The 27,142-nt window shown below is 53.0% G+C and overlaps 2 protein-coding genes and 1 non-coding gene across 5 annotated transcripts; 1 reads left to right on the forward strand and 2 right to left on the reverse strand.

Moving 5' to 3' along the window:
• Positions 1 to 5,033: 5,033 nt before the first annotated feature.
• On the reverse strand, positions 5,034 to 5,140 carry LOC114707019. Its single transcript, XR_003736591.1, has one exon. It is a non-coding gene; the product is annotated as a U6 spliceosomal RNA (small nuclear RNA).
• Positions 5,141 to 11,360: 6,220 nt separating this feature from the next.
• Pgap3 (post-GPI attachment to proteins phospholipase 3) lies at positions 11,361 to 23,782 on the forward strand. Of its 3 annotated transcripts, XM_028889543.2 has the most exons (8): positions 11,466 to 12,090; positions 13,247 to 13,344; positions 14,225 to 14,377; positions 20,649 to 20,711; positions 21,236 to 21,297; positions 21,559 to 21,695; positions 21,880 to 22,084; positions 22,263 to 23,782. In XM_028889543.2, exons 1-8 carry the CDS (start codon positions 11,910 to 11,912, stop codon positions 22,324 to 22,326), a joined length of 963 nt encoding a protein of 320 aa, XP_028745376.1. In that variant the 5' UTR covers positions 11,466 to 11,909; the 3' UTR covers positions 22,327 to 23,782. The 3 variants fall into 3 exon arrangements, with proteins under 3 accessions (XP_028745378.1, XP_028745377.1, XP_028745376.1); XM_028889544.2 differs by lacking the exon at positions 14,225 to 14,377 and having other exon boundaries at positions 11,437 to 12,090; XM_028889545.2 differs by lacking the exons at positions 20,649 to 20,711; positions 21,236 to 21,297; positions 21,559 to 21,695; positions 21,880 to 22,084; positions 22,263 to 23,782 and adding an exon at positions 17,336 to 17,731 and having other exon boundaries at positions 11,361 to 12,090.
• A 667-nt stretch (positions 23,783 to 24,449) lies between these two features.
• On the reverse strand, positions 24,450 to 26,514 carry Pnmt (phenylethanolamine N-methyltransferase). The gene is made up of 3 exons (XM_028889542.2): positions 25,888 to 26,514; positions 25,073 to 25,280; positions 24,450 to 24,966 (listed from the first exon to the last, which is right to left on the reverse strand). Exons 1-3 carry the CDS (start codon positions 26,090 to 26,092, stop codon positions 24,522 to 24,524), a joined length of 858 nt encoding a protein of 285 aa, XP_028745375.1. The 5' UTR covers positions 26,093 to 26,514; the 3' UTR covers positions 24,450 to 24,521.
• Positions 26,515 to 27,142: the final 628 nt, after the last annotated feature.

Genomic DNA, 27,142 nt, shown 5'->3' on the forward strand with positions numbered 1-27,142 from the left:
CGATGTTTGTGGGGATCAATTTGAGGTACTCTAAGAGAAAGGGTAGGAAGTTATTAGTCAAAACGAGGCACCTGAGTGAAAACGAAGGGCCGGAAACTTACCCTCCTTACCCAAGTAGACCAGCAGGCCAAAGACAAAGGTTTGGTTTGGCTTGGTTTGGCCTGAGAAAGATCTCATTCTGGCCGAGCGGTGGTGGCGCGCACACCTTTAATCCCAGCACTCGGGAGGCAGAGCCAGGTGGATCTCTGTGAGTTCGAGGCCAGCCTGGTCTACAGAGCAAGATTAGGACAGGCACCGAAGCTACACAGAGAAACCCTGTCTTGAAAAACAAACAAACAAACAAACAAACAAAAATCTCATTCTGTAGACTAGCCTGGAATTCAATATGTAAAGGAGGCTGGCCTCAAACCTGTAGTGACTCCCCTGCCTCTGCCTCCTGAGTGCTGGGATGCCAGGTGCACATCACCACACTCAGCCTGGTTTTGTTTCTTTAAGAAGTAGAACAAGATGGCGGGACCTGTGGTTTGGTGATACTGCATGCGCCTGGCATGAATGGGGCGGGGGCGTGGAGATGAGGGGAGAGGGAGAAGACACGGAATAGAGAGAAAGGATGCGTGCACACATACATCACATACAGTAAGAATCACATGTGGTTTTTACATATAAATGAGATGATGACGTCAAAGGGCTTACTCCTTGGATCGCCGTCGGGAATGTTCAAGAAATACTGACCTGTAATGTGACATGGCAGCCCTAGAATACCCACCCCTACATTCAACTACAAATGGTGGCTCATACTTACAATCGCAACACTTGGGAAGCCGAGGCAGGAGGATTGGGTGGTTTGAGGCCAAAAATGTTAATAACAAAATGAAATACACAGACAGACACACTTCCCTATTTGAGGATTATGAAAATCAAGGGTCAAAAAAAAAAGAAGTTTGTCCAGGACATTTTAGGGCAATGGGGATAGTTGAGCCTCAGCAAAACCAAGTTCTTATCCTGGCCCCATCCTCCAGCCCAGGACCTAACCTATGTGTTCCTCAGCTCTTCTGGGAGATGATATACTGCCCTGGATCTCAGAGTCATTGGTGGCTGTACCCTGGCATGCTAAGACCATTAAGGTCAGACTAAAGGTGTCCTCCCCCAGTCCTGCCCCTCCGTCTCCGGTTAGCTGCTGAAGATAGCCTCAGTCGTTGGACCCCGACTCTGAATCACTCTGCGGCCACATCCCTCCTCTCGGGAGTTCCTGAGGTCCCAGGTATTGTATCCTTATTCTTCATTTTGCCGACGAGGCACCCTGTGATTCTAAAAGGTAAAAGCAACTTTCCAAGGTCACATAGCTGAGCCACAGAAGCACTGGCATCAATATTATCTTCAAGCGAGGGGCCCATGAGCCAGCCCTCTCCCCAGACTGCTGTAGGGGAGCCGAAGTGGCTCCTCCGTCCACCACCAGGGCTCCTCGGTCTGTAAAAATCCCTGCTCCCCTCTCTGTCCTTCCTGAAGGCATCCCAGACCCCAGCGCTGCAGACAATGCTCAGCCCTAGTGGGCTGCAGGGAGGGCGGGGCCTGGGTGCCGAGCAGGCAAGGGTTGGGGGGGGAGAAGGGAGGAGGAGGAGCTGGGGTCAGAACTCACGCCCTGGGGAGGAGGCTCCAGAGGGCTGAGCCTCCCCAAGAGAAAGAGTGCATTGAGAGCCTGGAAGGAAAGGAAAAACCTTCTCGGGTGTTTGACAAGCGGAGAGGAAGGGGGGCAGGGTGGGCGATGCCGATTCGATTCTCTGCTCAACTGTCGCATTAGCAAGGCCTGGCAGGGAAGCCAAGGAAAGAGGATGTCTGGGGACAAAGAGCGAGGGGGGAGGCTGGGGAGAAGGGGGGTGGGCATTGGAGGCCGAGAGTTTGTGAGACAAGCCCAGTGAGAGAACTTTGAAGACAGACAGGGAGAGAAGAAGGCCAGCCCGTAGGACAGAGGGCCTATACTCCGCCCAGAAGCAAGGTGCCCAGAGATTCACCGAGAGGACCCTGGGCAGCAGAAAAGAGGCTGTGGGGGGATCACCAACATGGAAGGGGCAGGGAGGGGCTCTGGATGCTGGAGGTGACCTCTAAGGGTCACTGAGCCAGGGTCTGAAACCAGTGGCCTGTGAAGTGCTGGTCAATCATTGACCAGCCTGGGGGGCACAAAAGGAGTGTGTGTGTGTGTGTGTGTGTGTGTGTGTGTGTGTGTGTGTGTGTGTGTGTGTATGAACTCATGCTCCTCCCTCCTGCCTACCTCACCAGCCAGCCCTCAGGTCAGAGTCTTGAAAACAAACAGAGAAAGGGAGGAGACAGTCTGGTCCACAGTCCGAGGTCCATGCCACAATCTACGGCCTACTATAGAGCCTTGAGACTGGGGTGCAGCTTTGAAGGAAATGGTCTGTATGGATTAGTTACTTTGAAGGAGTCCTCCAGAGAGGCACAAGGCCTCCCTAGTCCAAAGAAGAATAATTCAAAAGCTTCTGACAGGAAAAATATTTCTTCCTAAAGATGGCCTTTTTCAGCCAGAGATGATGGCATGTGCCTTTAATCCCAGCACTTGGGAGGCAAAGACAGACAGACAGATCTCTGTGAGTTCAAGGCCAGCCTGGTCTACAGAGTGAGTTCTAGAACAGCCAGGACTGCACGGAGAAACCCTGTCTAGGAAGAAAAAAAGAAAAAAAAAAGGTGGCTTTTTGTTTGTTTGTTTTTTCAAGACAAGAGTCTCACTATGTAGCTCTGGTTGTCCTGGAACTCTCTATGTAGACCAAGCTGGCCTTAAACTCAGAGATATCTGTCTGCCTCAGTCTACTGAGTGCTGGGATCAAAGGCATGCATGACACTATGCCCAGCAAGATGATCTTTTTTGAATAGGGGTAGTCTAACCAAGACTGATCCTTAGCCCAGATTTAGCCCCAGTCTCAAGGACAGTGCCCAATTTCCACTGAGCTGACCCCAGAGCTGCTAGTACCTCCTTAGCCCCTCTCAGCTACATTCAGGAATGCAGGCCCAAGGTCCAGGAATTCCTCTTATCTCTCAAAGCTGCTTCAGAACAAAAATGAACCCCTGACAGTAAGACTGTGTCTAAAATAAAACACCAAATTTCTGTGTGAGGGCTCTCCAGAATTTTATGCATGTATTAGGTGGCATGTGGAACAGCCATCCTGACCCATGTATGCAAGGCTGTGTGGGCACTGGTCTTCTCTGGGGGAGGGGCTTTTTACATGCCATCTGGAGTCCTTCTTCAGCCATTTAGCTTGTGATCTTGAATGAGGTTTTACTTCACCTCTGAAGTAGGAGGGACTTGCACAGAATCTCCCAGAACCTTCCTGTTTCTGTGACTGTGGAGATATGATTTTGATATGTCACCCAGTCTGGTCTTGAACCCCTGGACTCAGGCCACGCTACCATCTCCAGGTAGCTGGCAACTGCAGCCACACCTGGCTTCTCATGGGTATTTTAGGATTTGGTGTGAAGACAGTGACCCCTTAAACGCCCATGCTTGTCTCCTGAGAGCCCCACTGGGCATTCCTCTCTCGGGTCCAGGGTTCCTTGTTTCATGAGCTGGGGGGTGTCCCCTACTCCACCATGCCACTTAGTTCTTTGAGGTCCTAACTTCACCTCCCCAGCCACTAGAGTACAGAACACGGGGTGTCAATGAGGACTCTGCCTCTGGCTTTGGAAAGAGAGAGCTGGGAGGTTTCCAGAGCATATAGCAATCAAGAAGTCCTGCTTTGGCGTTCTAGTTTCAGATTGCTGTCTGAACCCACAGCAGGGTTGGGTTCTCTTTCTTTGCCCTTTCTTCCCCTTCCTTCAGTTCTGAGGATCGAACCCAGGGCCTCACACATGGTAGCCAAAGACTCTACCATGGAGCTGTATTCCATTCTCTTTCTACTTGTATCTTGAGATAGAATCTCACACACTTACCTAGGATAGCCTTGAACTCACTCTATAGTCCAGGCAGGCCTTGAATACGTGATCGCCCTGCCACGGGCTCCAGAGTCGCTGGGCTCTATCTTAAGTCAAAACAGAAAACACAAAATGCAAATCACATTTTCCTGTATGAGTGCATGTTGGGTAGAAAATAATTAGATAATGTAATAGAGACCTAGGTGGGAGGGAGGGTAGGGGGTGGACAGGTAGAGATGCCTACTTTGGGGTCGGGTAGAGAACACCTTTTTTTTTGGGGGGGTTGAAAACCTGTCTAACCAAAAAGAAGCCACCCTGCGCAGCTCCTAGGGGGCAGACGGTTCTAGACTGAGGAGCAGTGAGTACAAAGGCCTCACGGGAAGAGCAAGTTTAGTATCTCAGCAAAGCAACCGGGCTGCCTGGGAGACAGACAGGTGGTGGGACCGAGGCAAAGACAAGCCGAGGTCGGCCTTTGGGGTCTCGGGGGTCTGGTGAGGCAACGGGCAGCCAGAGAGCCCTGGGCGAACCCATGATCTGATTTCTGCTTAAGAACAACTATTTGGCTTTGTAGAGAAAGAAAAAGGATTGGAGGAGGCAGGAGGCTGGTAAAACGGCCCAGAGGAGCAAGGGTAAGGCCAGCTGATGATAGACGAGGAAAGGGTGCCAGGGTAAAGAGGGACTGAAAGTTGTTTGGTTTGGTTTTTGTCATTATGTCACTAGTTTATTTACAATTTTATTTAGCGATAAGAGGGCAAGAGTTTGATCCAATTTTCAGATCACATCGCTTAGACAATCTCCTATCTGTTAGAGGGATGAATTAAATATCATTTTTTTAAAGTAGCTGGTGCCTTACTATAAAGAAGGGAGCAGCAAGGGCTGGAGAGATGGCTCAGCGGTTAAGAGCACTGGCTGCTCTTCCAGAGGACCTGAGTTCAATTCCCAGCACCCACATGGCAGCTCACAACTTTCTGTAACTCCAAGATCTGACACCCTCACACAGACATGCAGGCAAAACACCAATGCACATAAAATAAATAATTAAAAAAAAAAAAAGAAGGGAGCAGTAAATCCAGATCCAAAGTACACAGTCATCATAGCCAGCAACTGCCACTTGTGAAATTATAGAACACTTCACGAATTTGCGTGTCATCCCTGAGCAGGGGCCATGCCAATCTTCTCTGTATCGTTCCAATTTTAGTATACGTGCTGCCGAAGACAGAACTGTTTTGTTTTGAGACAGAGTTTCTCAGTGTAGCCCTGGCTGTCCTGGAACTTGCTCTGTAGACCAGGCTGGCCCCAAACTCACAGAGATCCACCTGCCTCTGCCTCCTGAGTGCTCGAATTAAAGGCGTGTGCCACCACCACCCAGCTCATTTAATTTAGTTTTTTGAGATAGTTTCACTACGTGGCTGTGGCTGTGGCTGTGGCTGTGGCTGTGGCTGTGGCTGTGGCTGTGGCTGCATGTAAACCAGGCTTGCTCTGAACATACTTCTGCCCTCCTCCTGGAACCCCCACACCTGGCCAGATATACCTGTTACAATAACGACCATCATAGGTGCGCTTCTTCCTCTTCCACTTGAATAATGTATATATATAGGTGTGTGTGTGTGTGTGTGTGTGTGTGTGTGTGTGCGCATTTTGCATTTTTCACTTAATGAAACTATCGTGACGATTTTTTGTATGTCAGTACACAACACCTATTGCCCATTGCTATGAATCTCTAGTTCACATTCCATTGTAGAGATCGCTTCAATTGACGGAATTCATTGTCTATTGACAGATATTCGGTTCTTCCTTTTTTCTTTCCTTTTTGAGACAAAATCTCACTATGTAGCTCTGGCTAGCTGGTCTGGAACCTGCTAATGTAGACCAGGCTGGTCTTGAATTTACAGAGATCTGCCTGCCTCTGCTTCCCTCCGGAGTCCTGGGATTAAAGGTGTGCGCCAGCACGCCTAGACTTCTACCACGTTACACTTGGATGGGTATTCATAGGAGTGGAAAGGCTTGGTTAGATGGTATGTGTGCACTCCAGTCAAGTTATTCTACAGAGCAGTTGCACCGCATACTATTAACCTAGCAGCGAAGTTACTTCAGTGGTTTGTTTGACGTTTGTTTACTTGTCTCCCTTCTCTGACCACACAACGTGCCTTGCTCAACCCTCGGTTCCTTGTGCACCATAAATAAGGCACCCTTACTGTGGACTGTCTCCCAGTGTTTGCTCTAAGAACACAGCCAGCTTGCCTTGAGCCCTCACCACACTGTACAGCTGTCTTTCTTCCCCCCGGACTCAGAACAGTTCTCTTTGAGGGCAAAGGGAAGTGCTGGGGATTGAACATAAGACCTGGAGGGAGTGCTGGGAACCACTGCATCCATCGGACATGGCTTTGGTCCTCGAACCCTGACTAGGGTAATGAGGGAATGAAGAAAGGACAGACACACAGACACACTTACAGAAAAGCTGGGATCAGGTGCGCTGTGCGTGCTCTGGTGGTGGGCGGGAACTACACGACTCCAAGAAGCTCCATGTGTCCCTATGCAGAGGAGAAGGAGGACTGACTTAGCCTCACCAGAAGGCCGAGGTGGGGAGCAGCCTCAGGTTGCAGGCATCTCTGAGGAGGGAAGCCGCGGTTGCTAGCCTTTGCACACACTGCTCAATTATTTGCAAACACTAGTATTTCGACCGGAGAAAAGCTTGGCCATTCCTCTGAGCCTCATGGGGAGGAAGGCTTTGCCAGTTTCCATGGGTCCGAGGCATTGTTGTGCCATGTCAACACTGCAGATTCACTCCGAACTTCCTTGACTCTGTCCACTCCTTACACATTCACTCGGGGCTTACTCTGCTCCCCACAAGGAGCCGCTTCAATTCATCACCTTTCCTCCTCTCACTGATGGAATGGCCGCCACACGGTAGGGCTCGATAAGCTCAAACTGAAGGAAGAGTCCATGAATTTCCAGCCTGTGGCTCACACAGCAAACCAAATGTGAGTTCGAAAGCAGGTTGAGCTAATGGAATGCATTATGAAAAGGGGCAGGGCTGGGGGTTTAGCTCGGTGGTAGAGAGATTGCCTAGCAAGTGCAAGGCCCTGGGTTCAGTCCTCAGCTCTGGAAAAAAAGAAAGAGAGAGAGAGAGAGAGAGAGAGAGAGAGAGAGAGAGAGAGAGAGAAGGGGCTCCAGGCTGAAAACCTGAGAAAGGGGCAACAGTAAGTCTTACCAGGGAAAATGTTCCAAGGGACAACACCCTGCCAACAGACAAAAAAAATCCCAGGGAGAGATGTCTCAGTGGGTAAAGGGACCTGCTGCCAAGACTGACCAAATGAGTTTGATCCCTGGCACCCACCTGGTAGAAGGAGGGGAGTCCCACACGTTGTCCTCTGATCTCAACATACCATAGCATGTGCACCTCCCAGACAAAATAACAACAAAGTCACTCATAGATCTGACTTGCTTTCCTTCGTGATTCATAAACAGACCGCCCCCATTCCATAACTAGAATGCAGACTCTCACCAGTAGTAGCAGACACACAGTAGGTCTTGTAAAGTGGAAACAGAGGAATAGAACAAAGGGGAAACGCTGACCGTAAAGTGGGCACCAGGAAACCCAACAAGAGAAAATCAGGATCGAATCACTTCTCCTTAGTCCTAGTCCTAGGGTTGAACCCAGGGCCTTGGGCACACTAAGCAAGAGCACTGGGACTCACCTACACTCCCAGCCCACTTCTGCTTCCTTTTTGTAAGGCTCAAAGCAGACAGAGAATTCTTTAGTACGGTGACTCAAGATCAGGACCCTCTGTTTTAGTAGCAGCTGGTCCACCGTGGGGTCTATCTGTGTCTCTAAATACTCCATGTTGCCTTGCTCTGGTTTCCCAGAGCCTTATGCAGGTGCTAAGTCCAAACAATGGCCTTCCGGCTGGATAAAGATCAGAAGTCTCCACTGGAATTATTTTTTTCCACCAGGCACATAGGCATAGGTGTGTAGGGTGCTGCAAAAATGGTCACTGAGCTCCAAAATATGAACATAAATTTTATTTGTTTTGGTTTTTTCTCTTTAATTTTTTTTACAACTATTTATTTATTCTGTTGTAGTTTTTTTTCCCCCCTCTTTGGGGCCCTGCCACCCAGCTCCCAAAAAAATACACGGAAACTTATTCTTACTCATGAACGCCCAGCTTTAGCTTGGCTTATTTCTAGCCAGCTTTTCTAACTTAATTTATCCCATTTCTCTGTTAACTATGTTTTGCCTCTGGGCTTTTTCTTTCTTTATTCTATATATCTTGCTTTCCTTCTCTCTGTGGCTGGCTGTGTGGCTGGGTAGCCGGCCCCTTGGCATCCTCCTCACCTCCTTTCTCGCTCCTCCCTCTTCCCTAGATTTCTCCTCCTATTTATTCTCTCTGCCTGCCAGCCCCGCCTGTCCTTTCTCGGCCTAGCTACTGGCCATTCAGCTCTTTATTAGACCAATCAGGTGTTTTAGACAGGCAAAGTAACGCAACTTTACAGAGCTAAACACATGCAACATGAAAGAATGCAACACATCTTTGCATCATTAAACAAATACTCCACAGCATACACGAATGTAACACATCTTAAGCTAACATTCCACCACATTCTGTGTGTGTGGTGAGGGCACCTGTGTAGAGGCCAGAGGACGACTTGTGGGAGTTGATTCTCACCTTCCACCGAGTAGACTCCAGGGGTGGAACTCAAGCCATGAGGTTTGGTGGCAGGAGCCCTCACCCACTCAACCATCTTGCTGTCCCTGTCTTTGTTTTTTTTTTTTTTTTTTTTTAAAATCTCCATTTCTAACTTTCCATGTGCGTGCTGGGAATCAACCGTGAGTCCTCATAACCTTGAGCTATCTCTCCAGCTCCCTGTCTTTGTTTTTTGAGAAGGAGTCTTGTGTAGCCCAGGCCTCCCTTCAATTCATGATCCTCCTGTCTCCACCTCCCAAGTGCTAGAATTATAGGCATGGGCCACTGCAGGTACTAAACAATAATTTTTTATTAAATGTATATAAATATAGTAATATTTCAATTATTAAGAGCAACTCAAGTATATTATTTATGATTATATATTTAATGTGGAATTTCCCACATTTTAATATCTTGTATAGAACAGGAACCTAGGAAGCAAGAAATGTAGTTCATTAGTACAGTGACTGCCTAGTAGACTTTAAATTCATTAAAAAAATAAGTCTCATTTAGCCCAGGCTAGCCCTGACCTATGTAGTTGAGGCAGGTCTTGAACTACTAATCCTCCTATATTACCATTCCCTGGTGCTGGAATTGTAGGTGTGTGCTACCACACTAGCTGCAAGCTCTAGATCTAATGCCAGAACAGGAAAAGAAAAAATAAATGGAAACCAAAAAGTTTTGTTTGTTTTGAGACAAGGTCTCCCCAAGTAACCCTGGCTGCCCTGGAGCTCAAAGAGATCCACCTGCCTCTGCCCTTTGAGTGCCGGGATTTAAGGTGTGTGTGACCACACCTGGCTTCCTTTCTATTTCAGTTTCCCAGAGTGAACTGAGGTGGCACATGCCTATACTCCCAGCATTTAGGAGTCAGAGGCAGGAAGATTCCAATTTGGAGGCCACCCTGAGCTATACATTGAGACCTTATCTCCACAAAAAGTAGTAATTTCCTCATCCCTACCAACTGGATGGTCAACTTCCAGGACACTATTTATGTTATATTTAAATGGAAGAAGTGCCATTCATAGAAAATACAGGGTGAATGATGCACCCCTGAGCTGTTTGCTGGGTGAATGAAGATAATCCCATGATAGTTCTTGTGAATTCCACATCCCACTTTCATAACCTTTAAATCCTACCCTCCAACCCCAGTTCCCTTTCCAGGGTATAGAGGAAAATAGACCATGAATGAAAAGAATGGAGATGGGGGAGGGTTTAGTTACATGACTTCAAAACTACAGTGAGATTTGGATGCTGTTGGTTGGGCAGAGTGATGGGGGGTCACAAAAGCAAGCCTCTAATTCCCAAGTGTCTGACTCAGGGTATGTGCATATAAGTGCAGTGCCTGCCGAGGCCAGAAAAGGTCATCAGATCCTTTGGAGCTAGAGTTACAAGTGGTGTGAGCTGCCACATGTGGATGCTGGGACCTGAGCTCCGGTCCTCAGCAAGAGCAACGCTCATTGTTAACTTTTGAGCCATCCTCCAGTCCCTGGGAAATTTTATATTATTGTTGTTGTGCATGTGTGTGCATAGTGTGTGTATTCGCGTGTACACACATGGATGTCAGAGAACAACTTTATGGAGCTGGTTTTCTACTCCCACCTCTATGTGAGTTCTGAGGATCCAACCCAGATCACCAAGACTGTGAATCAAATTCCTTCACTCACTGAGCCAGCCACTTGGCTGGCCCATCCAGACAGGTTTTTGTTTTGTTTTGGTTTGGTTTTGGTTTTTGGCCAGACTGTTTTAAGTTGTTCATTCACTTAAAAAAAGGAAAAGGGGGCCGGGCAGTGGTGGCACACGCCTTTAATCCCAGAACTCAGAGGCAGAGGCAGGTGGATCTCTGAGAGTTCGAGGTCAGCCTGGTCTACAGAGTGAGTTCCAGGAAAGGCTCCAAAGCTGCACAGAGAAACCCTGCCTCAAAAAACCTAAAAAAAAAGAAAGAAAAGAAAAGAAAAAAGAAAAGGTTCTTGAAGTGTCTCACATGAAGCCAAAGTTTGCTTTAGTGTCAAAGGTGAGCAGGACAGGAAAGGTCTCCATGCCTTACAGGAAAAACAAACATGCCACTGCATATTATCCTGCCCATGTTAACAATCATCCTCAACAGGTGGCTTTAATTGATGACAGAAAAACAAGCAAGTAAAAGGACCAATGACATGATATAAACCAGACAAGAGCAGGAGGCTCTGGAGAAATGGACCTTTGGAGTTGATCTGGAGCAATGGGGTAGAAAACAGCAGGCCAGGTCATGCAGGGTTGAGAAGTTAGTAGAAATTTTTAAGAAAGTGATGGGTCAAATTTGAATTTTAGAAAATGGAGCTGTGATTAGTTTTTGAGTTTTTTTTTTTTTTTTTTCTTCCGAGACAGGGTTTCTCTGTGTAGCTTTGCGCCTTTCCTGGAACTCACTTGGTAGCCCAGGCCGGCCTCGAACTCAAAGAGATCCACCTGCCTCTGCCTCCCGAGTGCTGGGATTAAAGGCGTGGGCCACCACCGCCCGGCTAGTTTTTGAGTTCTTTGTTTTGTTTTGGTCAGCTTGACACAAGTAGGGTCATCTGGGAAAAGGGAACCCCAGTTGAGAAAATAAATGCCTCCATCAGATTGGCCTGTAGGCAGCCTTTGGGGGACACTCTCTTGATTAATAATTGATATGGAAGGGCCCACGCCACTGTGGGCGGTGCCAAGCCTGGGCAAGCGGTACTGAGTGCTATAAGGGACCATGCAAGCTAGAAAACAGCACTCCTTCGTGGCCTCCACTTCAGTCCTTACCTCCAGGTTCCTGCCCTGGCTTCCCTCAATGATGGGCTGTGATCGGGTCTTGTAAAACAAACAATCCCTTTCCTTCCCAAATTGCTTTTGGTCATGGTCTTTATCACAGTAACAGAAAATGTCTACTGGAGAGGACCAAAGTAGGGACAAGGACACCTGTTAAGAAGTTCTGCAGCTATTTTAACAGCAGTGTCTTTAATCAAGGTGATGGCACATGAAATGGAACATTTGGAAACTGCAATCTAAGAGGGCTAGTGACAGAAGGGGCCCGCTTGAAACAAAGAGGCCGTGGAGATAGAAGAGAGAAAAATACACCGGTTTGTTCCCGAATACACAGCAGCCCTTCCCCGTGAATGCTGTGTTAAAAGTAGACAGTGGGTTAGAGGCGGGGCTCCCCGCCCACTAAAATCCGGGAACTTCTATTTAAAGTGGGCGGTCGTCAGCGGAGGGTGCAACGATGAACACAGGTACTTCCGGTTGTTACGGAAGTAGGACTTCGCACTCTCCCAAGCTCCTCCCTCGGCGGCCGGGCAGAGTGACAGGATGGCCGAGCAGACGGCGCGGCTGCTGCTGCTAACCGCGGCCGTGGGGCTTGCGTGGGGCTCCCAGGGCGACCGCGAGCCGGTGTACCGCGACTGCGTGCTCCGGTGCGAGGAACGGAACTGTTCGGGGGACGCACTGAAGCACTTCCGCTCCCTCCAGCCAATCTACATGAGCCTAGCGGGTAAGCCCCACCCTCCCCGGATGAGTCCCGCCCACTGGTTTTAGCCCCGCCCATTGTGCCCTTCTGCTTTGGAATCTCAGAACCTCAGTTTCCCTGTGGGTTCTCTCACGAGTGTTTATGTATGGAACCTCTTGTGTGGGGGAGGGGGGCGGGGAGGTCTTATCAGCCTGCCCCAGCTTTCCAGAGGCTTCATTATATTTTTTTCAAGCCACTACTTGGTAAACACGGCGTACAAGACCTGAAATAACACAGGAGGCAGGCCTGCCCTTCGGGTTTATATCCCCCCCAAGCTGGTGAATAGTATCCTTCACAAAGAAGGTCTGAGCCCTAATAGACCCATACATTAAGCACTATATGCATTTGGAACAGGAAAGAATGGCGTCTGCCTCAAGGGGTGGAGGCAGGGGTCCCCATGGAACAATTTAAAGAGGAGGGAATTGATATGAACCGACATATTGAGCCCCCACACGGGACAGGCCTCACGGCAGGTCAGTTGACTTTCACTACAACCCTTTCGGCTAGTGTCCCTAATCTATTTTACAGATGGGAACACTCGAGAGAGATTAAATACCTTGCCCAAGGTCACACAGTCTATAAAGTGGTAAAGCAGAATTTCCAGTTCTGACTGTTTGAACAACAGCTCATCCCCATTATTACCCTTTCCATTCCAGAAAGAGGGAACAGAGAGCTTGGAGGCCTGGGAAGCTCTGGGTACACAAAGCAGCTTGGTTTACCCGGAGAGCAGGGAGCATGATGAGTAGTGGCAATAGGGAATAAAGACAACTTGGAACCTGAGGGGTCGGGGTCAAGGGGCTGAGCTTGGTTGAGGAAAGACACCTCCCTGTTTATTTCTCAGAATGGAGAAGTATAAACCCCGGTCTCCATAGAGGGGCCTGTCCCATGCCAAGAGCTTTATCTTGTATAAAAGGAAAAGATACTATTTGCTTTGCTCCCACTGCTAAAATGCCCTCCTCCCTCCTTCCCCCTGTGTGTGCGCCTGCCCTCTCCTCTCTCCAAATGGGAAGGAAGATTTTGAGATTTCCTCTGGTTCTCTCCAGCCTTCAGGTCCTCCTGGCCTCCATTCATGCCTGGACTGCACCAGGTTGTGTATGCCTCCCTAAGCTAAGACATCTGCAGTCCTGTCTGTCTGTTGCAGGCTGGACTTGTCGGGACGACTGCAAGTATGAATGCATGTGGGTCACTGTCGGCCTCTACCTTCAGGAGGGTCACAGAGTGCCTCAGTTCCATGGCAAGGTGAGTTAGAGAGTCAGGGAAGGTGTGTGCTGGTGGCCGCCAGCCCCCAGTGGGACCAGCAGTCTGAGGTGGGAGTCACAGGGAGGGAGGCATGGGACAGGTACTTGTGCTCAGAATTGCTTTTCCAGTGGTGCCAGTGTGTCCTGCTTCTGAATTTGGAGTAACAATGCCTGTGTCTCAAGCCAAGTGTGATGGTGCACACCTTTGATACCAGCACTTGGGAGGCAGAGGCAGGTGAATCTCTAGAATTTGAGGCCCGCCTAGTCTATGTAGTCAAGGCTACGTAGAGGGTCATAGTGAGACCCTCTCTCCAAAAACAAAACCAAACACACAAACAAAAAGGTCTGTGTCCCCTCACAGTAGTGCTGAGCTTTTCAGGGCTGCCTGCGATATCCACTGATCCTGAATAAGGCGTTTTTCCCGTAGCTTCTCCAATAGGAGTCTAGATCATCAGAAATACCCCTTAGATCGGCCAGCTTCTCTGTGCTGTGTGACCCAATGTTATCTCATTTTGGCCTGTTGGCAGGAATTACTCTTCCCAGTTTAGCACAAAGTAATCCCGCACTCAGAGGACTATAGGAAGTAGTTGAGGAGAGATGGGACCCAGATCTGGATGGTAAGTCTGTATGGTTCCACCTGGCCTGTCTGCTGTCCCCTGAGAGTCAGGCTCCCATTTCAATGCTTGCTGACCAGGGAAAGACTCATCTTAGCCAGGGACTTCTGGAGCTATTCTCGTTGACTTGAAAGGATGTAAAGCTTTGGCCAAAATCCCGAGCTGAGGAACCAGCTGGAGACTTGTTGGTGCAGCTGTCAAGGAAAGGTTGACCAGGCAGGTAGGAGCTGCCTCCCCTCAGGCCTCCCCCCTATGCTCCTTTTTCAGTGGCCCTTCTCCCGGTTCCTGTTCATCCAAGAGCCAGCTTCTGCCGTGGCCTCACTCCTCAATGGCCTAGCCAGCCTGGTGATGCTCTGCCGCTACCGCGCCTCTGTGCCAGCCTCCTCCCCCATGTACCATACCTGCATGGCCTTCGCTTGGGTAGGTAGCCTGGCAGAACACTCTACACACTCTGTTCCGAACGGAGGAGCTCTTCCATCCCCAACCATGGGCTTCTAGCGACAAGCCATTCTCTTTCCCAGAGCTAACGTGTGTGGTAGTCAGGCACAGTGGAAATGGAAGGTGTGACACCTTCCTTCTTACCAGGCCAGTCTTCTGGTCACAAGAGTGACACACACCCTTGTCCTAAGTGAGGAAACTACAAAAAGACTCAGTCGGGCAGTTTACTACCATGGATGGGAAGTGGGCTGTAGGGAACATATGCTGGAATTGCTGGTCTTTCCAAGGCCTCTCTGGAGCATTGATATGTCTTTTGTTCTGGCCCAGAGGTCTTGTTAGAGCTCAGCCTAGTACTGGTCTGTCCCTGGAGAACTCAGGTGGGTCCATCTGAGTAGGAAAGAGTTCTCAGCCTCACCAGTATGGCTGGTCTGAGGAACTAGAATCCGGGGCCTGGGATCATTGGAGAATTGCAGACCTGGCTACAGAGAGGCACTGGGTACAGTAAGAAGGATATCTGTGGGCCAGAGCTTTTCTGACAGATCTTTTTTTTTTTTTTTTTTTTTTTTTGGTTTTTTTTTTTTTTTTTTTTTTTTTTTTTTTTTCGAGACAGGGTTTCTCTGTGTAGCTTTGCGCCTTTTCCTGGAACTCACTTGGTAGCCCAGGCTGGCCTTGAACTCACAGAGATCCGCCTGGCTCTGCCTCCCAAGTGCTGGGATTAAAGGCGTGCGCCACCACCGCCCAGCTTTCTGACAGATCTTAAGGGGAAAAACATCCACTCAACTCGCCTTCCAGCTGTGAAAGCCTCCCTTTGTGTCCATTGGACACCCGCTGCATGCCAGGTACTTTACCAGGTACTGGAGGCCCCAAAACATGTGAAAACACACAGGTCTTGCCCTCCTGTACTGGTCTCACTGTCACACAAAGGATGTCAACCTACAGCCTTGAAGAAACACAGAAAAGGGGGGGAGCTGTGGGGCATGTGATGGGGCTGTACCCCTACAGGGCAACAGGGAAAGGCTTCCCGGGATATGAGACAGACAGGAGGATTGGAGGTGTCTGGGGAAACATGGGGAGAGCAGAGGACTCTTCTAGACAGAAGACAGACAGTGTGAAGACAGCAAAGGGCATCTGTAGGCCAGAAGAGCCAGGAGTCCCAGGGCAGGACAAGAAGAGAGGGCAGCTCTGGGATCTCGTGGCTGGAGGACTCTGACCATAGCTGATAGCACAGGTGTGCTGAGATGCACGGGTGTGCCGAGATGCACAGGTGTGCCGAGATGCACAGGTGTGCCAAACCTGCCATGGCAGGGAGACGGACACGGACGGGGGAGCCTACAGACCTAGTATCTGCCCTTCAGTGGTAGCATTAATTGTTAAGGGCTGTGGAACAGCAGCGGGGGGGGGGGGGGGGGGGGGATTAAGAGTTTGGGGCAGTTGGGCAGAGTGACCAAGCCTGTAATCCCAGTACTCAGGAGGCTGAAGCAGGACTTTGAGTTTGATGTCACCATACACTGCATATTTGAAATCCTATCTTTATAATTTTTTTTTTTTGCAGGATATGGTGACCTTTAGTCCTAGCCTTTAGTCCCAGCACTCAGGAGGCAGAGGCAGGCAGATCTCTTGAATTCAAGACCTACCTGGTCTACAGAATGAGTCCCAGGACAGCTAAGGCTACACAGAGAGACCCTGTCTTGAAAAACAAAAAGAGCTGGGCGGTTGTGGCACACACCTTAATCCCAGCACTCGGGAGGCAGAGGCAGGCGGATCTCTGTGAGTTCGAGGACAGCCTGGTCTACAAAGCGAGTTGCAGGAAAGGTGCAAAGCTACGCAGAGAAACCCTGTCTCGGGGAAGAAAAAAAAAAAGAAAAGAAAAAGAAAGCAAAGCAATTTTTTAAAAATTGAAAGTAGTAGTTGAAGCTGTATGCAACGTGATTCCAAGGCTATCCTGAACTCCACAGTGAGCTCTAGAACAGCAAGCACTATGGAGGAAGACCACGTGCATGTGGTTCTGGTCTTGTCCCCAGCATTTGACCAACGTTTCCTCGTGGGGTCCTTGTCATGTGCCTGTGTTCTCTGAGTAGGACTCAGGCACACAGGGCATTGGCCTCAGATAACAGCTAACAGGTCAGCAAGCAGAGAAGACAGGGCTAGCCTTTGGCACCGCACCCCTGGGCTCCAGGGTCTGAGTGTTCGCTGGAATAAACACTGGCTGAGCAAGAGCCAGGATCTGCATTTGCGTGACCCAGGACTCCAGAGCAAAGCCTGGGCCTAGGCCCAGTCAGCCTGGAAAGCAGGACTAGATGTTCCCAAGAGAGCTGGAAAGCAGGGCGCAGGTCCTCTGATAAGGGACAGATGCCAAGGTTGTTGGAACCCCTTCTTGCCTTTATGAGATCTTTCGGGGACACAGGGTCCACTCTGGTTGGATGATTTAGTTTTTGCCTTGCTGAGACAGGGTCTCACTGTGTAGCCCAGGCTGGCCTTCAGCATCCACTCCTCCGGCCTCGATCGTCTGGGTGTTACTGTGTAGGCAGGCACCACCACGCTTTGTCTAGTTTGGATTTCACACTTGGCCACTGAGTTTTCTGTTTCTGCCCGGAGGGTGTGGCAGCAGACTTTGTCCTGGGCCGGGTCTTCTGGAACAAGTGTGGCCCTCATTTGTGCTGGGGTGTGGATGGGAGGGCCCTTTGGCAGCTCCAGGTTCTGACATGGGCCAGGGGTGTCTTTTCTCCGATAACTCTGTCCTTCAGTGGAACCCGTGGCACTTCAGCCGGAGAAGGCGGTCCTGCCTTGCTGTTTAGACCCAGGTGCAGCCTGGGCAGGTACTGGGGAGGGCTGGGGAGCCTGCCAGCGGCCTGCATGCTCAAGCCCTTTGACTCCATGGAGTGGGGGGCCTGGCCCTCTGCCAAAGCTCGGAGGCCAAGCCAGGTCCCCACCTCCATCTAGCAGGGAAAGGTCCTCGGGTGCAGCTGTGAGATGAAATGGCGGGAACTGGCTGTAGCGTCTCTGTTGAGGAAACGGCAAGAGAAGAAACAGGCCGAAACTGTAGCAGAACGATGGCTAGAGTTCAGGAAGGACTTCCCACCTGTCAGACAAAAGCCAGTGAGACAGACAGTGTTAAGAAATGAAAAAAAAAAACCTTTTAAAGGTATTTGTTTACTTATTTGTGTGCCTGGGCATGCAGATACACGCGCTATGGCTTGATGTGGCCGTGAGACAACTCAGGAGAGTTGATGCTCTGCTACTGTGCAGGTCCTGGGATTTGAACTTGGGTCACCAGGCTTGGCACAGGTGCCTTCATCCAAACCATCTCACCCGCCCAGGAATCCTTCTTTGATGATGGAAAAAAAAAAAAGCCCCACCTCCCCTTAGAGTGAACCCGAGGCAGTCTTGCCCTGCTGGACTGTGGCCCCAGGGAGGGGGCAGGAGACATCATATTTAACATTCTGCCTCCCCCACTTCTGAGACACCAAGCTATTTAAAGATCCACTTGTCCCCACCATGATGGTGTCAATGACAGCCCGGAGCACTGGGGCTTAACACTGAGGTCAAATTCCTGACAGATCTGGCTCTCTTGGCATCCAACCAGTTTCATGGCTGATATTTTTGTCTGTTTTAGTATTTGCCAGCAGATTGAAACAGCCTCCAGCCTCCCTCCACCCTTCCTGTCCCCATCCCTGCCACTACTGCCCCCCCAGCCCTGCATCATCCGTCCCCCCCCCCAGTCTCAGTGTTTACACAAAACCCTCACCTATCCCGCTGGCCCCTCCCACCACGCTGAGTGCGACCCAGGGGTGCAGAACAGTTGTGCACAGGCCTCCCCTCCCTGCCCGCCCATCTGTCTTCTGCTCCTGTCTGACTCCAGCCTCTGAAGAGAAACAGCACCTGCTGGGACCAGACTCATGGGTCGGTGCCTTGGGAACACGAAGAGAGGCTTTTCCCATAGCTGAGCTGTCTGCACCCCGGGAGCCAGGGCCCCTGGCGCCCCGTGGTTTGATCTTGAACTTGGTGGCCCTTGAGGAAAGAGAAGTTAGAGGTCAACTAAGGGAAGCGGTGGGGTCAGCCTGGTGGACGTGACGACGGAAACCAAGGTTCATGGGACACTTGTGTACCAAGTAGTGACAGGGAAATCCCTGTGTAGCGGGAAACTGAGACAGAGAGGGTAAATAACTTGCCTGAGACCACACAGGAAATGCTGCCTGTTGGAAAAGCCCTAGATTTGGCTCCAGGGCGTACATTCCTAACGACACTGCCTTTGAGTTTGAGAAAAGGATCTGAAAGACCCCACCCTTCATGGGACACTCCTTAAGAGACGGGCATCTCATCTCTAGGGGGTGCAGAGTCCAGACTTCAGACAGGACTCAGTAAGTGGATGGCCTTAGGGAGGCAGTGGATGAAGAGCCCAGCAGCCCCCACCTGTGCCTGGGGCGTAAGGGCTGGCCCAGCACACCTCTCCCCTCTGCTTCCAGAGTTCCAACTGCCACTTAGCTCAGCCCTCTTGTCACCTCCCCCTTCCTGCTGTGGGTGACAAGGAGGCCTGGCTGGCTGCCAGTGCCTACTGCCTTCCCCTCCTCCCTCCCACACTGGCTCCAGGGCCACCATCCTCCCTAAGATGTCCCTGCACCTGGCCTGCCTGGTCCTGTCTCCAGCCCGGGGTCACTCCTCTCCCCACACTGACCCAGCTCACCATAGGCCTTGTGAGGGAGGTGATGAGGGCCACTCATGCCTGCCCCATCTGAGGAGAGAGGGACTTGTTCTGAACTTGGGGTTCACAACCTGTGTCCCAAGCCAAGGTTGGCCACTCATCCTCAATAAGCCAATTTGAAAAGCCAGATTGAGAGTGGAAAGCCAAAAAGGGAGATGTATTCAGTGGGGCCACATTGGGAAGCCAGCTTATTGAGGATGAGTGGATGAACCTGGCTTGGGACACAGCTGTGACCTCCCCTCTCAGGTTCCATAGCCGGCTGAGGCACAGCCAGGTACCCACAGTAAAGCTGCCTCCCAAGTCTGAGGAAAGGGCCAGAAGAGGAGGCCTACCTACCATGGGACATACGGTAGAGCCTTGTCAAGGCTGCAGAGGCCATTCCTTAGGTGGCCCTCTCTAAGTAGAAGGCATTGTATGGGACTGGCTGGCAGAGAAAGCCGGGCTCCATGGGGTGCGGGTGGGGCTGCAGAGGGCTCCCAGGCCGGATCCCAGCACCAAGAGTACCCGCCTGGCTCTAAGCGCCGCCTCGCCTCCACCCTGCCCTCTGTCACCCTCAGCTCCTAGCCTGTGCAGGAGCCCAGCTATGTCTGGCCCTCCTGCTGTGGGACCCTACAGACTGGCTTCTTGACCTGCCCCTGTATCTCCTGACTGGCCATTTGTTGTGGTACCTAAGTGGGCAGCTCCTCCAGGCATCTGTCCCGAAAGAAAGCATCTCTGTGGACCACTCCTGGTATGGCAGGCCCGGCCCTGCTCTTCCTTTTGTGACTGGCTGCCACTGATTTCTCAGCCTCTGTCTCCTCCGGAGCCTGCCCTTCCCTCAGTAACTTGGGCCTCTGCTGTGGACGCAGGCCTTAAAGAAAATGCCAGCACCGACTCCCACAGGATGGCGTATTTGCAAGTCTGTCTCTGCTCTGTTCCAGGAAGAGGGCCCCCAGCATTCCCCTGGGCCATTCCGGCTGCTGCCTCTTCAATCCTGCCCCTTCTCCTCCCTAGACTCCAGCGCAGCTACTGGCCCAGCGGGTTAGGCTGGCCCAGCCAGGAGGAAGCTGGGCTAGGTTGGCCACAGTCTTCCGCAGAGGCTAGGTTCCAGTGGGATCTGCTACATCTCCCTTCCTGGATTGCTGCTCCTCCGGACACACCCCAAGCTAGCTCAAGCCCCCCCCCACCCCTCATTCCCGCCCCCAGAAGCTGAGGTCACAGGCTCCCGTGGGCTGGGGCAGGCGGGCGGGGTTGTCGTCACCTGGCAGTGGGGGAGAAGGCAGGGCCCTGGGGGCTGTTGTCTTAGAGATTGGGTAATTTGGGAGCTTGTTCTGCCAGGACTGGTCCCCTGGCCAGGCCAGAACCTGTGGAAGCTGCAGCTCTTTTGGCCTGGGGGGGATTTGGGTGGTGGTTTACAGTGGTGGGAAATCCTCCTGTGGGGACTGGCTAGGTGAGAGTGAAGCCTGGATTTGTTCAGAGGGCTCTTGGGGGCCCAGGAAACACATTTTCCCCCAGCAGAGCCCTACAGGTCTCCTCCCCCTTGGGTAGCATGCTGACTGACCTCTCCTTCCTCAGGTGTCCCTCAATGCTTGGTTCTGGTCCACAGTCTTCCATACCAGGGACACTGACCTCACAGAGGTGAGCGCCTCCAGCCCCCTGCATGAGACAGTCCTAGAGGAGCCCAGGAGAGGGCAGAGCAGGCTCCATAGAGGGAAGGCCGCCCCAGCTGCAGGGCCCACATCTCTGCCTGGCACCCCAAGCCTGGCAGCACACAGAGCCTTACCTGGGTCTGTCCAGGAGACTTTTGTCATCGGCTTTCTGATCTATAAGGCCACTGCGCCTGGGAGAGATGAAGTCATTTTCCCAGGGTCACCCAGCTGATGTAGTCAGGATTGGGGTCCAAGTCTATCACACCCCAGGTGACATTTGGAGTGCCACGGTGTGCCCTGACAGTGAGGCCCTTCTGGATGGCTTGACCGTCTCGCTGCCGAGACACTCTGACACGTTTTATAATGTGGACCCAGTGAGGCAGCCAGAGGCGGAGGGAGCGCGGGACGGGGCTCCTGCAGATGGCTAGCCTAGACTCTGGCCCCTCCCTGCCTCGTCCCTGCGCCATGCTCTGCTCCCCTCACCTGGCCCTCCTGGGCTCTCCCCACCCCCAGAAGATGGACTACTTCTGCGCCTCCGCTGTCATCCTGTACTCTGTTTACCTGTGCTGTGTCAGGTGAGTCCTGGGGCTGTGGGCAGAGCGGGAACTGCCCAGAGCGTTCTTCCTCGGCCAGATCACGTTTCTGCAGGGCTGTCTTGGGTAGGGGATGCTAGGGTTAGAGGGCTTCCCCAGGAGTTGTGGCCTTGGTCTCTGGGAAACAGTTGGTGTGGTAGGGGCCAGGGAGAGGGTGGTGGCTTCAGCAAGCCCTGGCCCTTTGGGTGAGGAGATCGTTGGAGGAACATGGCTCCACCTGAGTTGCTCTGGGCGGCTGGACAGGACCGTGGGACTGAGGTACCCATCGGTGGCCAGTGCCTTTGGAGCCCTGCTGCTGCTGCTGCTGACGGTACACATCTCCTACCTGAGCCTCATCCGCTTCGACTATGGCTACAACATGATGGCCAATGTGGCTATAGGTGAGGCCCTTTGCAGAGCTGGGGGCGGGTTCTTGGGGGGGGGTATCCTGGAGAGACTCTTGAGAGCAGGGAGGAGTTGAGACGGGGGGGGGGGGGGGGGAGGGCTCGGGGGTGGAGGCGGGGCAAGGCAGCCAGAGTCAAGGAGGACATCGTGTGAGTGAACGTCTCTGTCCCTGGCCCCCAGGCCTGGTGAACCTGGCATGGTGGCTGGCCTGGTGCCTCCGGAACCACCGGCACCTGCCTCACACGCGCAGGTGTGTGGTCGTGGTGCTGCTGCTGCAGGGGCTGTCCCTGCTCGAGCTGCTCGACTTCCCACCCCTCTTCTGGGTCCTGGATGCCCACGCCATCTGGCACATCAGCACCATCCCTGTCCACATCCTCTTTTTCAGGTCAGTGTCACCCCAGCCTCGGGATGGCCTCCCCTGCGCCCTTCCTCGCCTGCTCCTAGAGCAGACTGGGGCCCTCTGTGCCCACTGGGGCTTCCCACTTGCCTTCTGTCACCCCCACTGTCTGGGGGGTTCTCAGGACGGGGTGACTGCCTCAGTGGGGTCCTCTCTACACCCACAGATTTCTGGAAGATGACAGCCTGTACCTCCTGAAGGAGTCTGAAGCCAAGTTCAAGCTGGCCTAAAGACCCTGGGAGGGGTCGATCTGCCTCCTTCCCGAGGCTCCTCCCTGCTCCCCCTTGAGATGATTGTTTTTCTCCTTCTAGCTTCTTGAACTTGAACATGCCGGGTATGGGCTTGGGATCCTAGCCGCCTGCCCCTGGCTGGCTCTCACAGGGCAAGACCCCTGTCTTGGGGGTGGCCTCCTCAGGTCTGGGGCAGGGAATAGGCAACCCTCCTGTGCCCGCGGCTGAACTGGGAGCAGGTTTTGGAGTTTCACAGAGAGGAGTGCTGCCTTGCTCTCCTTAGCCTTTTTCCCCTTCCCACGTCACTCACCCCGATAGTACCACCCCAAGCCACTTACCCCTAACTGCCACACCCACAGGCCTTTGGGGTACATTGGGGGGTCTCTTTTTGTCAGGGAGCCACTAGGTGGCACTGGAGGCCTGCTCTTCAGCTGCCCAAGTTTCTTCGTGGGCTTGAGGAACTGAGCTGCTGGGCAGGTTCCAAAGAGGGGTTTCCACCCTGCCTCCTGCCCCAGCCATTCTTGCCTTCAGGGCCAGGACCCCAGGGGGCTCCGGATTAGAACCCTGGCTGCTGTTCTGGTTGGGAGGGGGCACACTGACGCAGAGGGATATGGACCAAACCACGAGCAGAGATGACCAGATAGTCAATGAGCAGGGTTTGACAGGACTGGGTGGAGCATTGTGGGCCTTCGCTTAGAGTGCAGAGAGGGCGTGTGTTCAGGGGGCAGGTGGGTGAGGATGGGTTTGGGAAGGCATGTGTCTGAGGTGAACATGCCTGGGCTACACCGGAAGGAGGCTGGAGTGGAATGGGGAAACCAAGTCATCACCAGCAGTCATTTGAGCTCCCAGTCTGCTCAAGACCCCAAGTCCAACCAGCTGCTGGTTTGTGCATAGGACCTGACGGGGGCTGTGAGTGTGGATGCCTGCCCAATGCCCTTTGCACTCCGCTCCAAATCACAGCCACCCCCACCCCCACCTCACCCCCACCCACATGCCTTGAGAGCACCCTGCAGAACTAGCCCCTGGGGGGCAGAGAGGGGAGGGGGAAAGTGCCCCCCCTTGCCTCCTCTCCCTTTACCTTGGCATGGTGTGCCTCCCACTCCAGTTCCCCGCTGTAGCCCCGCTGTGGACTCCGGGGGCATCAGGCAAAGGGGGAAGAGGATGTGGAGCCTCTGTCTGATTGTGGTCTCTGCCCTCCATAAAGGAGCTAGCTCTCCCAGGGTAATCCCAGGGCAGGCAGGACCCATACAGCCTGTGTCCTGAACAGTCCCTCAGGAAGGCCGTCTGCAGCTGGGCCTGCCTCTACCCCTGCCCTCTTTTTGTGGGGAGAGTAGCTATGCCAGGGCTCCAGCTCAGATACCTGGGCAGCCTATTAGGATTTTTTGATACTAAGAACAATTTTAAGGCCGGAGACAGTAAAGGACATGCTTAATAAACCAATTCCTGGCCTCACTCACCCTGGTTCTGCTCCTCAGATCTCTACCTGGGCACATGGGAGTGAGGGTGGCATGGATCCCAGCAGAGCCCGAGGCGCGCGCGCGCGCGTGTGTGTGTGTGTGTGTGTGTGTGTGTGTGTGGTGTGTGTGTCTATGTGTGTGTGTGTGTGTGCGTGCGTGTGTGTGCGTGTGTGTGTGTGTGTGTGTGTTGTGGTGGTGGGGAGCTAGTACCACTGGCTCTTGCCTTCTTGTTTTTCAACCTGTATTTGTGTCTGGACCCGGCATGTGGGGCCCTCACACCTGCACCCCCATCTTCTGAGCCCAGGCAAAGAAGATGCCCTCGACGTCATCTACACCCGTGCAGAGGTGGGCACTTCAGGCCCTCAGGCTTTGGCTCTTCTCACTCAGGCTTTCTGAGCTTTGCCTGGAGACAAGCTGGCAGGCCCTGCTACTGAACTGAGGCAAACTGACGGGCCACTAGAGCCACATAAGTGCCTGGCATGCAGCAGGTGCCGCTTGGAGCCTTCTGAACTTGACCTTCCTGGGCTGGAGAGAATGGCTGGTACAGAAAACAGCCTTCATGGAGGCTTCTAGGGAAAAAAGAAGAGCTAGGATCGATCCCTTCTAAACCTCAGAGGCCTCCGCATATTCTTTGATTCTAGGGGAGTCACAAACCACACCGACCCAGCAGGGACTGTTGCTTTATTAGGTGCCACTTCAGATAATAAGGAAATTGAGGACACCTGGCATGTGGGGCCCTCACACCTGCACCCCCATCTTCTGAGCCCAGGCAAAGAAGATGCCCTTGACGTCATCCACACCCGTGCGAAGGTGGGCAGGCATGATGTAGGTGCGAAGGTCTCGGACCTCATAACCGCCAAGGACCAGGGCCTCCCTCACCTCCTCCTCCGACACTGGTACCACAGAGAGCCTGGCCTCCCCAGCAAGGTACCACGACTCCTCCAGGGCCCCAATGAGGAGGAGGTGACCCCCAGGCCTCAGCAGTGTGGTGATGTGATGCAAAGCCCGTTGGAAGCTGGCGAGATCTGGGCTCACAGCCTCCAGGCAGAAGGCGGAGACCAGGGCATCGGCAGGCAGGGGTGCCAGGCTTGAAGTCCCCAGGGGCTGGGGCTGGTGCACATCAATGGGCAGGACTCGCTTCACCCTCGCTCTCAGCTGGCGCTCCTTCTCCTGCCAGGACTCGCTGTGCAGAGGGCACAAGGCAGGGCTCGAGACTACCCCAGGCTCTGTCCTCTCTGCCCTCCACCACCCGCCCACCACTCCACAGACGCTTGCAGCCCGACACTCACCCCTTGCCCTCGATGAGGCAAGCATGCTGGCTGTATACACTCCAGTCGAAAGCTCCCGGGTCCTCCCGAAGCCAGAGGCCCAGCTCCTGCCGGTTGACCTCCAAGAAATCCGTCATGGTGATGTCCTCAAAGTGGGCACAGGCACTGAGCAGCTGGTATATGGTGGGGCCTGAACCAATGTCTATGAGGGCCTGTCCAGACACCTCCCCTGGGGAAGCAGAGAGCGGGAGTTCCAGGTAGTCCCTGCCTCAGCCGCCCCTCCCTCCCCTGCTCTCCCAGCTCTTCCAGGTAGTGTGAGTGCCTGGAGCAAGCGCCCACGGAAACCAGGTTCTGCTGGGGCCATCCTGGGCTACCTACATTGGAGAGAAGCTTGGCTCCTCTAACGCGGGTTCCACCACTCAAAAACTAGCTTCAGTGACGATCAAATGGGGAGATGCTAAGACACCTAGCCTTTCCCTCTGGAGTCTCCAACCTCTGCCTCAGCCTTGACCTGTCTCTCTCCTGTACCCCACCCTGCCCGTCTCTCAATCCTAAGCACCCTCCCCTCCTAAGAAAAGGGGTCTAAGTTGTCTAGTCAGGCCTCCAGTTCCGGGGCTCAAGCGGTCCTCCAGCCTCAGCTTTCCTAGTACCTGGATCTAGAGGCCGGCACCACCACTGAGCCTTGCTGACTTGCTGACTCTTGATTGCACAAGCTCTCCACCTATGTTTCTGTTTCGTGGTTCCCCATCTAATGTACATTCTTGTTTCTCTCCCTCCCTTTTATTTTTTTTTCCCCATGACTTCTGCTCTCTCATGCCTCAGTTTCCCGTCCTCACCCGTGGCAAAGGTTTGTGCCATGCAGCGCAGCTTCCAAGGCCCGACGCCATCAGGGCTGCTCAGGTCCCCACGAGGAGGAGCGTAGTTGTTGCGGAGGTAGGCGCGGGGCTCGAAGTGCTGGTAAGCCGAGGCGACAGCTGCCCAGCCAGGGTCCGAGTCAGAGGCCATCCCTGCAGCGTGGTTCAGATCTGTGCCACTGCTCATGCTTCTGTTGGGGCCTCCTATTCCCCATCTAGACTCACCATCCCTTTATCTACCACTGCCCCCCCCCAAGCTGCCCTGACTCCCTCCGTCGCGAGGGCGGAGGCGGCAGCTGAGAGATGAGGCGCCTGGGGCCACTACGTCTCTGTCACCACATCCATCTCTGTTAATGTCCGGAGCAACGGACGCACAGGGTAGGGAGGAGTGTATGGGGGCACCCTCTAGAACATAGCTTCTGCGGCACCCTCGCTCTGCACTTGAGCTGACAACCCTCCACCCATACACACCTTCCCCTGCTCACCCCTTCCAGTGCTACCCTGCACCCCCAAACTCAGTTCCAGATCCCCTGCCAGGCGCCCCAACTCCTATCCAGCCTCCCACTTCTGCCCAGCATCCCATCCCTTTTCTTCCCCAAAGTTTGGATAGCTCAGGTTCCCAGTCCCAGGGTCCCCCCAGACCCCCTCCCCTCTCTTGGGGCACCCCTTACAAACTCCCCTTCTTAATAATGCCATCCCTTCCTCCAGGCCTGGATCCCAACTGTCTCCTCCAGTGTCCCTTCCCTCCTCCAGAAAGGACACTCTGTTCTGGCCTCTGTCTTGGTGGCCTGGGGGAGCCCCTGAGCAGGTAGTTTTCTGCCCTGAGCATCCGATGGTAACAGAGATAGAAGAGGTGAGCAAGACTAATGCTTTTAGCAAGCAGAACATCCGGGCATCCCCTGCGGGCCTCCGGGGCTGTGCATGTTGCTTATCTGGGGGCCAATAAGCACAGCCAGTTCAGGACGTTCCTACCACATCGGGACACCAGGCTCAGGTAAGAACGGAAGGAAGAGTACTGAGCGCAGGCCTGGTACTGCCATGGCCACTAGAGGGGATCATGGCACACTTTTGGCATTCCAAGGGTGCAGGTCCCCAATGGTTCTCCCCCAGTCATCACTCCTGGCCCTACTGGGGAGTTGGCAGGGCTTAGCCTCAGGTCTTGCTTGGTGCTCCGGGTAGCTGGCACACAAGCTTCTCCTCCCATCTGCTCAAAATGGCAAACCACCCTGCCAACAGC

Source organism: Peromyscus leucopus, chromosome 8b (genome assembly GCF_004664715.2).
Source record: "Peromyscus leucopus breed LL Stock chromosome 8b, UCI_PerLeu_2.1, whole genome shotgun sequence".
NCBI classification, from domain to species: domain Eukaryota; kingdom Metazoa; phylum Chordata; class Mammalia; order Rodentia; family Cricetidae; genus Peromyscus; species Peromyscus leucopus.